This window comes from Notamacropus eugenii, chromosome 5 (genome assembly GCF_028372415.1).
Source record: "Notamacropus eugenii isolate mMacEug1 chromosome 5, mMacEug1.pri_v2, whole genome shotgun sequence".
Classification (NCBI taxonomy): Eukaryota; Metazoa; Chordata; class Mammalia; order Diprotodontia; family Macropodidae; genus Notamacropus; species Notamacropus eugenii.
The window spans coordinates 270,185,652-270,202,798 of record NC_092876.1 but is presented as its reverse complement, the minus strand read 5'-3'; the positions used below and the strand labels follow the sequence as shown (position 1 = coordinate 270,202,798).

Sequence of the window (17,147 nt, the reverse complement as noted above, 5' to 3'; positions counted from 1 at the left end):
GGTAAAGCAGATAACCTAAATGTTTTTATTTTTAACTAATTTTTCTCATTGGACATAGATGTAAAAGGAACTTTAGGGATACTAATCTAGCTATTCCCACCTATTTTGCCAAAGAGGAGCTTAAGCCCCTGAGAACAAAAATGACTTACTCAAGCCTGGTATCAGAGCCAGGCTTCTTACTCCAGACTGAGGCCACATTGCCCCCCCCGCCCCGTTTGTGTCCCATGGACAGTCTAAAACTGTATGTTTTATGGAACACTTAAATTCATGTGTGTAACCTGAGTTCATTTCTCCTCTTATTTTAACCAGTTACCTATGATATTTAAAATCTATTTTATGACATGGGAATATTGCATTTTGTTCATCAATACCCCAGCTCATCCTGAAGAACACATCATTCTAAAGCAGACCTGCACAACCTGTACTTGTAGCACACTGAAGGATTTCAGGTGACTGAAAAATGTGGAGGAAAACATTCTTTACATTTTCCTGGGTCTCTGAAAATCCTTTGGTGTGCGCATGGGCCATAAGTGGCCCATAGGCTGCAGATTGTGCAGGCCTGTTTTAAAGGAGTATCGACTTTATAAACAATCATTTCCTAGGTTATCAAACTGTTAATAAAGACACAAGAACTGAGACTGTGACAACTTTAAAATCTCTAATTTTTTAAATTAGAATTTAAAAAGTTTTAGAATTCTACTTTTATGATACATAGACAGGTGAAGGCTGCTTATTGGTCTTGTATGAATTTACCAAAAAATTGTAATTCATCCAAATCAGTTTTTGAAATGTTACCAAATATGAAATGTCATCTTAGACTCCCCCCTCTCCCCCACCTCCCTGCTGACTCTCTTATTGACAACAGCAAATTACAAAGCATTCTCCTCGGAGACAAACAACAGACTAAGTCTTGCTTTATATTCTATATGTATCAAATTCTCCTCATACATGGGTGAAAACGGGGAACATTCTATGCCAACTTTTTTCCTGCCAGTGATGACCAACTTGTTAGCTCAGGAGGTCCTCTCCTTGCTTAGATGGGGATTCACATTACTACTAATGGGAAATATAATCATTTACTTTATTCCAAAATTATTATTTTAAACAAAAAAAACCTAGTTATATTATATCCTTGCATTTTAGATGCCCTTAGCGTAAAGTTGCCATTCAAACCAATAATGGCTTGTAAGCTAAAACTTGGAAGGTTGTCGGGGGAGGGAAATCTGAGTTTATTTCTTTATTTGTATCTTTGTTTCTTTATTGGTAAGACTTTTTTCCAAGTATTTTACACAAATAATTTTAACTTTAGTTATTCATTTTGGCTGTTCCTATAAACTTTGAAAATTGTCTTTAGGTCACAAAATTTTATCTATTTCTGAACTTCTTATGATTTGTTTACAGATAATCTGGGGTTATAATTTTACATTTTAGCGTGTGCCATTTTTTCTCTAGCTTCCTCTCAATAAAGCTACTACACTGTTGGCTGCAGAGATAACTGCTTCTGATGAAGTTGATAATCCTTCCCTTACTTGATGAGTGTTTCCATCCTTAACCTTCAGAAACATCTGAAATAGTATGGCATAGTGCAGGGGGGGAACCTGTGGCCTCAAGGCCACATATGACCCTCTGGGTCTTTGGGTGTGGCCTTTTGATTGAGTCCAAGTTTTACAGAAAAGCCCTTTTATTAAGGGAATTTGTTCGGTGAAGTCTAGATTCAGTTAAAGGGCTGCACTTGAGGACCTAGAGGGCCACATATGGCCATAAAGCCACAGGTTCCCCACCCCTGGCTTTAATGCATACAAAAGATGACTATAGTTCTACTTGACCTTGGCTAGTATGCTTCTTTCTGTGTTTGTGTCCTCTCTTTTAAAATAGATATCACCCCTCATTGTCAGAGGGGCAGTACATCCTGTTGGTCAGTAAATATTCATGGAATAAACTAATTTATAAAGTAATTTGAGGTAATTAGAGGAAAGTTCGTTCTAGACATGAAAAGCTATATCATTAATTACTATTGCTAGAATCATCATTTGCTACAGTCGTCAGTGTAGCGTTTTGTAGAATGGCTCTATTATTTTTGGGAGACCCCCTTTATGTGAGCACATATGTGTATGTATGTAATGTAATTATATGCATATAGAAAATATACTTATATGTTTATATAATGTACATATATATTACATAAATACATATACATATTTTTCCCTTTGAAACTGGATCTCCCTATCTTGCCCATTTTGAAACTATCATGACCATTCGTGGGCTCTATCCCACTATCGACTGGCATGAAAATTTTGACCTCCATTTCTGATGTGGGCCAGTTTGTCCCTCCTTAGGCACCCTGATCAGCCTGCCCCCCCAACCTGGGGGTTCATCATATTGGTATTGGGCTTAGTATGAGTGCTTTATTGACTCTAACCCAACTGTAGCTCAGAACTCCCCAGCTCAAGCAATCCACCAGCCTCAGATTCCAGGCAATAGGGATAATGTGTGTGTTCTACCATACTAATTATATTTGGGAAGAAGAAAAAGCCTATGACTGCTATCTGAAAGTGAATGTCAGAGAACTGTACCAAGGGACATTGAAATCTTGAACCCTGGATCTTTAAAGAATAGGATTTGGCTTGAGGTCTTTCTATCTTGGATCCTTCAAAGGTGGGTTGGTTACTGAAGTTTTTAAAAGAAAAAGTCCTATTTTCAACATTAAGATTATTCTATAGAATGGACCCCTAAAAGCTTTTATGGTAAGGTTCCATGGGATTGGATTCAAGTTATGAAATTATGTACAATGTGTTTTAGGGCCACTTCATATATGTTTTAATCAATAATATGGCAGAAAAGGATCTTGAAAGCCATCTACTATGTCCCTTTATCTTCATGATAATCTCAACTTTCCCAAATATGTCTATGCAATTTTTAAAGCTCTCCTGAGGAGAAGTCATTTTTTGGGGGAAATTCTTTTTAGCATCTCAAAAAACTTCATTATCAGGAAAAATTTTCTTCCTGTTTTACCTAATTCCTTTACTCTACACTTTAAATCTTTTTGTTCTGTGCTGTCAGAGATGGAAACCAGTTTATTATCAACCTCTGAATAATAAGCTGGGAAAATAAGCAAGGCCTATTGTATGTGAGAGTAACCTACCTCTTTGTTTTAAATGAAGTATGTGAAATTTCTCCAGTACTGAAACTTTGCTGACGGACCAGTCAGAAGCATACTCATTTCTTCCCTATTGTATACAGCCACTGATACTAGACCACTCACGATTAAAGGCCAGATCAGGAAGGAAGCAAATAGAAGGAAAAGCCGATCATGGAGATCTAGGGTAATTTGGATGTGAGGTTTAGAAAAATACAGCTATGGCTCCAAGTGAAGCCTGAGGCATCTCCTATTTTGGGTAGCATTGTAGTCAGTTGGCCACATAGCTGAGCTCAGTGGTCTTTCTACCTCAACCATGACTCCAGCTAAAGGTATATATCCTCTTCTGCCTGCCAGGTGGTCACATTCATCCAGATGAAGTAACAAAATAGAAGCATCACAAAGGCATTTGCACATTTGCACAAAGGCATGCATGAATTTGTAGAAACTTTTGTCTACTTTTAGACAACTTTCATATAAAAATTTTAATAATGCTATTTCTGCAATGTGAGATGTCCTCAATTCCCTTTTACCTGTCTACTCTAAAATTATCTCTTACTGATCTTCATATGTCCTTGTTATCTCCCTCATTGGAATGTAAGCTTATTATGACTAGGGATTGTTTTAATCTTTGTATTTGTAAGTGCCTTACCCAGTATATAGTAGGCACTTAATAAATCCTTGTTGATTGATTTTCCTATACCAGAACAGTATATCAGAAGAGAGGGACTCATAATCTCCTAGAATATTAGCCCTGGAAGGGAGCTTGATCTTCTAGTCCAATTGTACTCACTTTTTGAAACTAACACCCAGAGACAGGTAATGTCTTGCTCAAGGTCATATAGCAAGTTCTCAGAAGAGTCTGAAATAGAATTCAGATCCACAGACTCCTGGTTCAGGGTTTCTTTCCAGTGTGCTATGCTAAATCTAAGCTCAGAAACAAGGAAATGGTAAGGTGAAGAGGGCTATGGGACAACTTTACCAACCTGCTTAATGATCAGGAAAGGAGAGTACTGAACCTAGGATTCTGAGGATTAATCCTCTGATGGAATGGAAACATTGCTGAGTCATATTACTTAAAGTTAGATGATATGAACACTTTGTTGTAGACTGGACTCTTCAAATTCTGGGATGAACATATCCACTCATCATGTTATCTCTCCTTTGATAAAGGCTAACTTTTTAGAAATTGGTGTCAAAGGATGTATTCAGCACCAGGCTGGTAGTCATCTGCTGTGTTAAAAAGGGGCAGGAAATGCTTTTCTGTGAATGGAGCTAGTTTCTGTGGGTTCTTTTAAAGCACTGATTTTAAAGTACAGCATCAGAAAAGACAAGAAATAAAAGATAAAAAAAGCCTCAGAACCTTGTGAAATCGGGAAAAAGTGGGAGTCACTTGAGGTTGGACTGGAGTAAGACCCTGGGCCAAGCATGAAGTGGAAGCCAAGAGCAGGGTCTTAGAAAACAATATCAGGATAGAAGAAGAGACATGTGAGTTTGATCTTGCAAAGGGGTAGTATTTTGAATGTCAGCTTACAGGGAACTGCTGGAGTTTGAATCTTCTGGTAAATCTCTTGCCTTTGTCTTGATTTATTGCCATACCCCTTTATCCCTAGCACGACGTAGAGATGTCATCAGACACTTAGATGTTTTTCTGAACTCCTGCATGTCTGTGGATGATTTTTCTGAAAGATATGATTTCAAGAAAAGATGTAAAAGCTCTTCATGGTTCATTTGACTTCTTGGTTTGTTTATGTCCACACATGGTTGATAAAAATACCCTCGCTCTGGCAGAATTAAAAAAAATAGCACCAAACTAAAACACACAGCCAATCAAGGTATAAAGTTGGAAACTGGCACAAATCTTTTCCCTCTGTTCAAATACACACGCCGCTAATAACATTCATGCTAACTGCATGTATTTCTCTAAAGGAAAAAACAATCTTTTAAATATACAACTATTATTTATTATTTGAGGTCTCAGATTCAGGTTATGTTTATCATCTATACATAAGTACTATCAAGCAGCAGTTACAAATAAGTTGATTGACAAAATGGAAAATTTTGGGGGTGTGAGAAGAATGGGGTGGACATGGGAGAGACAAGGGAACTGAGTAATCCAAAAGTTTCAGCTTGGATGGTTTAAAACCATGCAGTATTATGTTTAGTTTACTTTGCACTAAATAGTACTGTTAACTTTTTCATTTGGTGAATTTTCACCCAAGTGCTAATCACACGTTTCTATAAATTATATTAATTTAACTTATTTGCCTAACTGTTGTTCTGCAGTGAGTAGCACGAATGTTCTCAGATTCTTGGCTGTGTGGTCTTGTTGCAGTTGGAAGCGGAACAGAAAACATCTGAAAAGCATTATTTGGATTATGCATGCTGGAGCATCTCATCTTACCTTTAGGATCTGCTTCCTAAATCACAATTATTCTCACCCATTGTGTTTAATCTTTGTGTCTGTACCCCTGTATGAGACTGCCGCTGAATAGACTTTTTAGAGAAAAGACACTATTCAAATATAAATGCCCCTAAATCTAGGCTCATTCCCCCTTTCTTTTCACTTTAGGAATGAACTCAGACAATTGTGCCTAGGGAAAGGAAACAGGAAATAAAGATTTTTTTTATGAGACTATTTTAGATTTAGAAGACAAGGAATGTTTGGTGTAACATAGTGTGCCCTTTAATGTCATTGAAAGATTTTTTAGAAGATGTTTTAGAAATTTTTTTTTCTCTTTTCTAGAGCATGATTTCATCCATTGTAAATAGCACATATTATGCCAATGTGTCAGCAACCAAGTGCCAGGAGTTTGGGAGATGGTATAAAAAGTACAAGAAGATTAAAGGTAATTCACCTTAATTGTTGCTAAAGTCTCTTCTCAAATCTTTCTTAAGCAAATGAATTGTTGATTCTTTGATATTAGTACCAATATTAAGCACGTAATAGTTTAAAAATACAGCACCACATACGTAATTTCTCCTAAAAAGAGGATATTTAAATCTTTACTGTGTTTAAATTCAGTGCTTTAAAATTAGGTGTGTGAGAATGAAAAGTTATTTAAAGAAAATGTTTCTGTTGCATTGGATGTAGTTGATAGTTTACACAGAATAGTCACCTGTCAAGAGATTCAAGCCTATATCTATATCTATGTAGACATATATAGGTAGATAAATATACATGTATTTATCTATATGTACATATAAGGATGTATTGTTACATGGAGTATTTTTTTAAAGTACAACTGGTATAGAAAATATTTTTACTAGGTTTTGTTGAAGAATACTATATATTTGTCTTTCTGGGCTGAAGGAGTACTTGTTTAATGCTGGATGTATGGGAATGATTATGATGTTATATCGGACAGAATTTAGTCAAGTGGCAGTGTCATATTTATTTACAAGTAACTATACAATGAGTTTTGATATCCCCAATCCACAAAGGACTTTTTTTGCACATAGTATTGAAGTGTCAGCCCCTTTAAAATATTATTTTTATTTTAAAGTTTCCCTTATGAAATTGTTTGGGGTATTAGAAAATGCTGATGAGCACGCAGTGATAATGCATTTAAGTTAATGTTCCCTACATCTTTAGAGATTTATTTTTTCAAAGATAACAGGCTAAAAGGTTGTGTTTTTCATTCTGCATATATTTGGTCCTTATTAATTCCTTCCTCATTATATGTATGTGTAAATACTGCCTTATCACCAGCTAACTAACCCCCTATGCCAGAGCAAGTGCCAGTTTATGATGGGTTGAGGAGATGAATTTGATGAATTTGTTTTACAACCTGGAGATCTGCTTTGGAAAGGCAAGCTTGTAAGAAAATTCTTGTAGGATAGTGAACATCTATTTACAAAGTTACCTTTTAAGAACTGTAATACTGTGGATATATTTTTGAATGCATGAAAAGAATAACACCTGTCTATTTGAACTATGTTTATGAAAAAGTCAAGGTGTTGACCTACATATGGGAAATTAAACACTGAAATTGAATTGATATATTTCTTTTCAACTTATTCTAAAATCATTGGGACTCTTTTCTGGTTTGAGTACTTTCTATATGGTATTATTAATATTGACCCTTGTGTTGCATACAATGAATAGCTCCTTCTCATTATAAAACATTATTGTGTGGTTCACAAGTGTTTCTTTTTTGTAAATGTCTCCAAGTTTCTTTTTTTTAAGGGAGTTTTTTTTTTAAAGTGCTTGAACATATCCTCTTGGCTAAAAATCAAAAGAGTTATATAGTTTCAAGGTCATTTGGTAGATCACATTTACTTGCTGTTATAAGCAAATTGCAACGAGCTTCCTATTTCAATAGACCAGGGTGTAATGCCAGTTTTAGAGGGACTGGAAGCCCTTCAGTGTAGTGTTCTCATAGTTACCACTACAGATTCCAAGTGTTTTGTGTGTGTGTGTGTGTGTGTGTGTGTGTGTGTGTGTGTGTGTGTGTGTATCTTCCACTTTCTTCCTTTCTGTCTTAGATCATTCAGTTCTTTAAGCTCCTCCTCTCTCTTTTTAGTTAGTAAGTGCACAGTTAAAACTTTAAGTGCAGTAAAATCAGAATGAGACCTTGATTTCAATCAAGGGGTCAAGGATCCAAACCTAAAGAGCTTACCTGAAACTGGGTACACATGCTGTTCAAAGTAATGTAGTTACTCCTTGCTATTTCACTGTGTGTATGGGTGTGACATGCACACATTTAAGTGTGTGTATGTGTGTTTGAGAGAGAGAGAGACAGAGACAGAGAGAGAGAGAGTAGGAGGAGAAAAGGGAAGGTTAAGGTATGTGTGAAGTAAACACAAGCTGCCATAAAACAGTTTAAGTGGTGTTGATTCATCAACCAAAGGAGTGGGAGGAAAAATAAAGAATTCATGACAGGTATAGTGATATATGTAAAATAAACATCCAGAGAACTTCATTTAAATAACTTTCAACTCTCATAAAAGAGAATTGTTTCATTTATTTTTGGTGTATTTGGCTTAGTACAATGTCTTTTGTGTGGTTAATATTTTTCAGTTCAGGTTTAGTTTATAATAAGACATATTTCACATGTAAAAGATAATTTAGTTCATAAATTGCTAATTCATATATGCTTTTTTCCTTCAAAATTTAGAAGAGATCTGTGATTTTCCAAATCTGGAAAATGGTAGTAGAAAAAAAAAAAAGCAAACAGAACTCTGCCTGGGAATGCAAAGAGCTTTTCTCCATTCTCATACCAAAGCAGCCAGTTTCTATGTACAATGGAAGATATGCAACATAGAAGAGAGTTTCAAAATAAGCTTAGTGATGTCACAAGCTAAATTCAGGGTACAGTGTTAAATATGTTTCCTATTATCTGCTAATGTCTGTTTTAATAAAACAGTGGGAACTAAATGGTCGCTTCTTAATCAAAACCATGATTTCCTAAATGTAAGCTATGTGATTCCGTTACAAATTGCCACATATAGATCTCTTAGGTCAAGCTTTTTTCCCTTTCTCATAGAAATAAATAAACAGTAAAATAATTATATACTCTGAAAGATCAAAGAAAATATGACTAAAACCCAGCAAAAATAAAAGTCCACTGGAAGGAGGAAAAAAGCATCAGATTGCAGATTCTATACCTAATGCTTAAATAAATATGAGAAAGTGAATAATCAATAATTTGATATCATTAACAACAGATGTAAAAACTATATACAAGTGGAATTGTATGAGATTTGAAGTAAACATTCTCAGTATGCATTTTGTTGGACTTACTGTAAATATAGCTTCACTATTTACCCTTATTCTTTAAAAAGTCCTAAGTCAGTTTCGCTTAGTATGTTAACTTTCTTTTCTGTAATGATCACATTAGGATAGATTGTTTTCCCTTTAATTTCAGAGACAGTTATGGTTTACCCAGAGGTATTGGAGTTACTATTAATGCTTTTAAAAAATTAATGAATAGGTTGCTTTTGTAAGTCTCTGTCTCTAATTCTTTAAGCCAGGCACCTAGTTGTTTTGTCATGTCATACTATTGTGGAGGGTGATACAATGGTTAAGAAATGACTCCTTATTATTCCACACACAGTACTACAAGGTCAGCCCCCATATAGCTAGCTGGCTCTTTTGTAAGCTCACAATTTGGGGTTTATTGTTTTCCTATAGAGAACATGGGGATGATTGTTTAATTATTGAGAGTTTTGCTCCTAATCCCAATTGTTTAATTATTGAGAGTTTTGCTCCCAATCCCAAATGTTGTTTTTCGTGTTGCTTGACTAGATAATCTATTGTGAAACTGAAATATTTAGATTTTTGGAATATTATTTTAAAGAAATGTGCCCTATGCCCATAGTAATTTTTAGTTTTAAGGAATTTGATCAATCAAGATGAAAGAGTAAATCTTTTAAAGAATTGTCACCCTTTATAGCTGTTCTCACCACAGCATGAACTTGGTTTTAATTTTGACCTCTTTATTATTATACAGTTTTAATGACATGGTTCACAAACACAATCAAATACTAAACATTTATTGTGGCCTGCTTCTGTGAGAAAACCAGACTGTATTAATTTAATTAAATATTATTATATATAGTATAATGCATTATTATACTATATATAAATATTAATTTAATATCATTTTTAAATTTGCCAATTTATTAACTGGAAAGCATTTTATTAAACTCCTTCTGCATTCCATGCTCTGTGCTAGGTGCTGGACAGGAGTGTTTTCCAGTAAACAAATGCTCATATAGAATACTTCTAAATCAGGTACAAATGAAGAATTAGAGCTTTAATGGGAACACCTTAGTTTGTACTTCAAGTTTTTTTCTTCTACTACTACTGAACATAAAGCAGGTTGCTTTGTAATTTTCGGACAGTTTATAATCTTAAATTCTATCTCGTGTATAGCCTATGAATTAATTAAGAGGTCATTGGAAGTTCATCTGAATGTTGGTGAAGCTGTCAAAAATTGTTTGTCATATAATACTGTTCCTAGACATAGTGTTCAAGCCATGCCCTCCACGAAGCTAAGGTAAAAAATGCATGATCACTTTACTGCCATTTTTTTTCCCTCTCATTATTTTGCAAGATAAATCTCTGATCGTTAACTGTCACATTTGTGCATTTGAGTTTATTTGTAAAATGTGGAAGCTGGGGTGATTTTCAAAAACCAGTGTTACTTACCATGACTGCCTTATTCCAGTAATCAGTGTTTTATCTGACCCTGTCTGATCCAGTCTTGTAAGATCAAACGTCCAGGCCAGCGAGCAGACAGTAAACAAAGCCCATGAAGGGTTTTGGTAAACATGAAGATTAGATGTTGAATGGAAATTAAACTCCTTGAACTATTCCTCTGCACTAAAGTGGTTAAGTGGGTCGTGATTAAAAGAAATAAGTAATTATGATCATTATAGTTGAAATGATATAAAGTTACCACATTTAAAGCACCTCTTGTACACTAAACCGATTCTGTCATTTATAAAGTGGTGGCTCAATATTGTAAAGAAAATTCAGTGTTTCCTCTGGCTTATGCCACAAGAGAGTTCAGTTCTTTAAATACGGTAGGACAATCACTTTAATAACATTACAATCCTGTCTGAATGGCCTTGGGTCCCAGGTAGGACAGTCACTTTAATATCATTACAATACTATCTGAATGGCCTTGTTTCAGATCCTGTTCTGACCAGATTAAAATAATAAAGTGTTTTTTTTTCTCCCTACTTGGACATAAGAAGGCTTAGTTCTAGCTAGACAGGTGCTTGTTTGGTCAGAATATTGTCATTTACAACAGACCAAAGAAGCAGGAAACAACATTGATGTTTATGTTATCTTTATGTCTAAGTATTTAAAAAGGGAAATTTGGCCACCTGATTACATTGCTTGGTCTTGTTAAGAATGCATTGCAGAAACATCCTCCTTCTAGTAAACTGGGAGAAAAAACTAAATGGAACACCAGCTGCCTGCCTATCCTTGAAGCTCAAATGACAAGGGATACTCGGACCAACAGAGTGTGGAGGGAGGGCAGATAGAGTTGTGGCACATCCTCAGTTAGTGACCCATTCTATGAAGGCAGTCAGTCTAGTCATTGAAAACATGTCAATGACTTGCCAGTGATCAGTTCTCTCTGGTCCCTGGCATTTCTAAAGAAGAAGGCCACGTGAATTTGCCATGAAAAGTTATGAAAGTATATTACAATGGGGTTCATTTCCTTTGCAGCAGTTGAGTAGTCTTGTTCTTTTTTCATTCTGTGTGTGTGTGTGTGTGTGTGTGTGTGTGTGTGTGTGTGTGTGTGTCTATGTCTATGTCTATCTGTTTACACACCCCTTCCCTTAGCTCAACAGGTTTGGAAAGTTTGATCTTGATGGATGTTCTGTTTTTCTTAAAATCAAGATGTATGCTTGGTCTCCCAGAGTTGTGATGAGTTTTATGAAATTAAAACCAAAAGTCTTCCAGAATAGATATTATGTGGAGATGGCCAGGAGGGGAAAAGGTGGGGGTGGGGGAGACCATCCTACACTGCCATACTTTAAAGTATCTGATTAATTGGGATATTAAGATTTTCAGGTTCCTTGGCCAACACTCTAGTATCCTTGAGTGAGCCCTGGTGAGGGCTTTTACAATTTGATAAGAGTCTGAATTATATCAGTACTAAAGAACCAACTGAAGGGTCTGTTAGAAGGCCTATAAAGTCTTTAAGGTCTATTGTATTTCAAAAGCACATAGTGGTTCAAGTGGATAGAGTGCTGGGTCCAGAGCCAGGAAAATCTAAGCTTAAAACCTGCCTAAGATACTTACTAGTTGTGTGACCCTAGGAAAGTTACTTCATCTGTTTCTGCCTTAGTTTCCTTAAATTCTGAAGTCAGTTTCTACCTGACTCGAAGGGTTGTGGTAAGAATCAGAGATATTTGCAAAGCACTTAGCACAGTACTTGGCACATAGCAAGTGTATAGCAAATGCTTGCTCCTTCCCTCTCCTCTTAAATGCTCAAAATAGCTCAAAGGCATAGCTGATATTTCAGAAGTACTGTAGAAGGAGAGTTCTAGACTGTACTGGATCTCAGCCTTCTCACAAATTCTGATCCTAACCTGAATATTTGGGGGCCTCAAAGACTATTTCCACTCCATGCTTCTCTCCTACCCCCAAAACCAAAGCTACAAAAGGTTTATATCTTCAACACCTTTTGATTGGCAGATATTGCAAGAGAAATGCTCTTTGAACATTAGATACATCCCTCCCAATACTATTACTATTTTTTGTTCTTTAGATTAATTTAGGTATGAACATAGTCACTTAGCAAGGGTAAATTGTAGCAGTAAACCAATGTTCATATTTGACCTCTGAATACAGCATGCCGCTAACTACATTCTGTTAATTGCAGAAAATACTTCCTAAAGTAGTGAACATCACAGCAATACAGGAAGGAGATAAAAGAGGTTCTAAGAGAGATCTCTTGTTATTAACTAGTCCCTTGGATTAACTAACATTTGCTGGTAGTAGGACAATCTAAGCTAGTGACTGTATTATATTTCTTATTAGATGCATATCAGGGTTTGCTTAAGATGTTTGAGAAAGCTAATCTTTAAAACTCTTTTTAACTCAAGAATGGCATTAGAACCTAAAACTAGAATAATGACCTTTCATATTCAAGTCCCTTAAGGTCTCATTCTATTTTCATTTCTCAATAAAACTGAAATAATTTATATTTTTAAACAAAAGGTAAGATTTTAATGAATATATAGGTATTGTATGGGTTAATGCTCATTTGATTAGCTTCTGTTTCCAAGGCTATATGGGAGAATTACATAAGTAGCACATTGATCAAAGGGAGAATTCTACTGGGTTTGTGTTAGACTTCCTCGGCACTTTGGAGAGGTTGTGGACACCCCATTCATGGATATGTTACTGTAAGAATATATAGCTCATACATAACCGATTCATAACTTCTCATACATGGTCCCTACAAATCTTTCTTAGAGAGACTATTCAACTTATTGGAAACCTTCTTTTTCTCTTAATATTTCAGGGTTTTCCCTTTTGTCCCTCATAATTTAAGTGTGATTTCTCATTACGTAATGAAGCACATTATTCCCCTCCTTCATTGAGAACACAGCTTCATAATTAAAAAAGAAACCAACTCAAAATATAATTAGCCATGTAAGTATTTGTATTACACATGATTTTCTAGAAAATTCCTAATCAGTAAAGGAAGTAAGCTGACAATGGAGAACAGTTTTAAAGTAAAAACGGCAATGGTATTCCAAAGAGGTGAATTGAGAATATAATGCTGGTAAAGGGAAAATATTCAGTTTTTTTTCCAGGCAGCATAACAGTTTGAGGTTTTTATTACTAAATTGGCAGAGGAATCTGAAGCTAAATTGCTTTATAGTCGAGGTATGTGTTCCTGTGGGGTTTATATGATGGAAAAAGGATGCTGATAATAAGAGGAAAATACACCTAAGAAAACCAGTCATGTGGTATGATCACAATGCCCACTGCTTCAGCTTTGGTTCTAGGGCTGGAAGCATTTCCCTTACAAGGCTTGTTTTATTAGGGAATTATAACTTGGCTTTGACTATTCAGCCTGAGGCAGAGCCTTTCCAAGCTAGGTCTCAACACAGAAACAAATTTTCTTTAACAAATTTAGAGGGTGAAAAAAAACACAAAAAACCCTTTAGGTTTGGGAGTCCTAAAAGATACCCATATGCCAAGCTTCGTTTTCTTTTGCCCTCTAGTCACTTCAAACTGCTTACATTTTCTTTAATTATATTTAGTGAGACCTTTTGGTAATAGTTTTTTTTTTTTAATGGTGTTGGTTTGATGTCTGAGAAAAAAAAAAAAAGATACTGCATGAGTCTTTGCTTCTTCCAAACTCTCCTTGTCTTAACATTGAAACGATTTCATATTAGAAATTGATTTTTCCCCTAAATTACCTCCCTTCATGAAAGCAAATAGGAATTTTTCTTCAATGATTCGGTATTTTTGGCATTAGGGCTATGAGATGTTGTTCTAGTACATCAGGGAAACAGTTTGTTTTTTTTTGTGAAATAAGTTTTTTTGTGTTTAGCAGTGGGTTGATGGTGGTACTATGTGGGCTGTTACTCTTATTCTCCCCAACTCCTGGCCATTCCTTCCCTTGGGTGTGATTTTTCTCACCAGTCACTTCCTGGTCCCCTCCCCCTCTGAAAGAACCACTTTCAGATTTAGCCTCTGAACACAATGGGAAGGAAAATGACAAAAAGCCCCTCCATCTCAATACTACCCTAATAAGGGCTCCTAAAAATATACATATAGATTAGTAAAGTGATTGTCTAACAATTTTTCCCACAAATTAATAGCTTAAGAAGCAAAATACATGTTTAAATACAGAAATGTAAACAGTCTTAAAAAGCAGAATAAGTTTCTTGTATCCTCCAGGAAGGTGTTATGTGCCTGCCCTTTTCAGAGAGGAAAGAAAAAGGGAAGAGAAGGCAAGGAAAAATCTCAGGCTGAGGTGTCAGGAATCCTGAATAGTTCCAGCAATGCAGTCCAGTCTGAAATCTTGTGAAAAATTTGATTGCATGATTAGGGTTGTGGAATCTCTATGCCTGCTTTTCTTTATGGTTTCTTTTGCATCTTCTGTTAGTTTATCAGTCAAAATTAGGCTAAATCAATGTGAGATGTGAGGACAAATCTTGGGGGTGGAGGAGGAGAATAACTAGGGAAATAATTTCTGCAGATATGTAGACAATCACCTCTAGAGTCCCGTTACAAGTGAATTTAACACATTGAAGGGCACTGGTTGAAGGCTAGCTTTGCTCAATGTTGAGTTGCAGCATTTGATAGCTGTGATCCTTCTCCAGTATTTTAAGAGTTTATTTCTTTGAAATTTGTCTGTCTCAAGTGAATTGCCCTTCTTATTCTGGTTTGACTTTAAAACTTTCAAAGAAATATCTAGTTCAGCTACTTCTTTTTAGTGATGAATTGTTTGAGGTCTTGGAAGATAAGGATTAGTCCACTAGACTTGGCAAAACCAGAATTCAAAGCCAGATCTGCTGACTCCCAGTAAATTGTTCTTTCTACTTAATCGTTCTGCCTCTTTAATATGTTCTTTAAATCACATCATACCTCTTTATAAACAAGTTTTTTAATATACTTTTTAAAAGCAAACAAAACAAGGAAAAATTGAGATTAGTCAGTGTCATTAGTCAATATCATTTCTAACTGAGGAGGACTAAAATAAATTTCTAAAATACATGACTAACCAACCAGAAATTAAAACTATGCTATGGAATTACATCAGCTAGAAGTTTTGGTCACATGTTTTATGCTCATTTACATGGGCCAGACATCTGGATTGTGTGGAACAAATGGCTGTCCGTGTTTTCATAGGCACCATTCAAATGGTGAATCTAGTCAAATTGCTGAGTCAGTGGGCCAGGTTTTTTTGGTTGTGATGGAAAAAGTTCACATTTTTTCCCTAACTTTGCTTAATTCATTGACATGTCTTCTAGAATATGCTACCCTGAGTTCTTCCAGGAAGTCATACATTAATCTTTTATTGCTTTTTTTACCTTCTAAATTTGTGTGGGCATGTACATATAGATATGTATAGATATAGATATCAATACATATTGATATGTACACATATCAATCATAGATATGAAGAAATTAGCCTTTTTGCAGATGGGGCAGATTTATCAGCCTGTGAACCTATTTGCTCAAAATGATTCAGGGTTATTCGTCATCAGACTCAGGTACGTAATTGTTTGCTTGTTATTGCCTCCATTAGACAGTGAGCTCCTTGTGTCTCTTACCATTCTTAGTATCCCCAGTGCATAGCGCAGTGTCTAGCATATGGTAGGCACTTAATAAATGTTTATCGATGGACTGACACTGAAATTTTTTGCATATTTATTCAATGATCATTTATTAAGTTACAGCCCTGGCTTTGTAGACATAAAGATACCTGAACTTCTGATAATTATGATGGACAAAACAGAGAACACTACGAGAGGATATTTGTGAGACTTTCTTGCCTTGTAATAGGATTTTGTTGAATTTGAAGACTAGGATAGGAGAATTACTTCCTTTTTTATTTAGTGTTCGTTCTCTTTAAGTCTTATCCATATGCCAATTCGTATACTCACGTTTTAGATTCCTGTTGTGTATATGAGCTACAGTACATCTTTATCTGACTTTCTCTTTAGACATGTACACATAAATCAGGCAGTCCTTACTTTCTCTGTGCCAAAAAGGTTACTATGCCTTCTGGTCTTGGCTTCACTACTAACCAGCTGGGTGAGTCACTTATTCTCTCTCAGACTTAGTGTCTTCATTATAAAATGAAGGTTTTGCTCCAAAGTATTTTTCTGATCTATCTCTTAGTTGTGAAATCAATCAATCAGTAAATATTTATTAAGCACCTACTATGTGCCAGGCACTATATTTAGCACTGGAAATACAATGCAAAAAAGAATGACAGTTCCTGCCCTTAAGCAGCTTACAGTTTAATGGGGGAAGACAGCACATAAAAGGAAACTGAAAAAGTAGGGGGTCAGGGAAGATACTGAGTTGAAGGGTATAATGGAATCCAGTTCAAATGAAGAGATGATTGGTCTGGGAGTTATCTTTAAATGGAGGCTTTGGGATGAGTTCTTTGTTCTCATCAGTATCCTCTGATTGGAGGGTACTCAGGGTTTTACATGCAAGTTGTTTTTGTAAACTCAGGAGATAATAGATTCACCATATCTTATCATTTGGAGTATTGGGATTATTTTTTGACTCTTCCTTACCTCTCATATACTGTCATTTACCTTATCCTATCAATTCCAACCCCACCATATCTGTTCCTTCCATTATTCTCATTGTTATCTCTCTTATATATGCTTTTATTCTCACCTGAATTATTGCTTAAGTCTCTTCAGTGAACTTGGTCTTATGAAATTCTAGGTACAAAACAGTTATGATCCTCCATAAAGTTTTTCTTTCTATTGATAATTTTAGGCTTTTATAATGGACCGTATCTCAGTAGGAAGAGTTATAGCTTTGCAGTCAAGAGAT

The 17,147-nt window shown here is 35.6% G+C and overlaps 1 protein-coding gene across 1 annotated transcript in view; it reads left to right on the top strand.

The window, feature by feature from the left end:
- The window catches only part of SATB2 (SATB homeobox 2), a 221,504-nt gene that overhangs the window by 94,951 nt on the left and 109,406 nt on the right, over positions 1-17,147 (top strand). Inside the window, exon 6 of the mRNA XM_072612809.1 lies at positions 5,883-5,985. Within this exon, the coding sequence (XP_072468910.1) occupies positions 5,883-5,985 (103 nt within the window). The remainder of the gene's footprint in view (positions 1-5,882; positions 5,986-17,147) is intronic.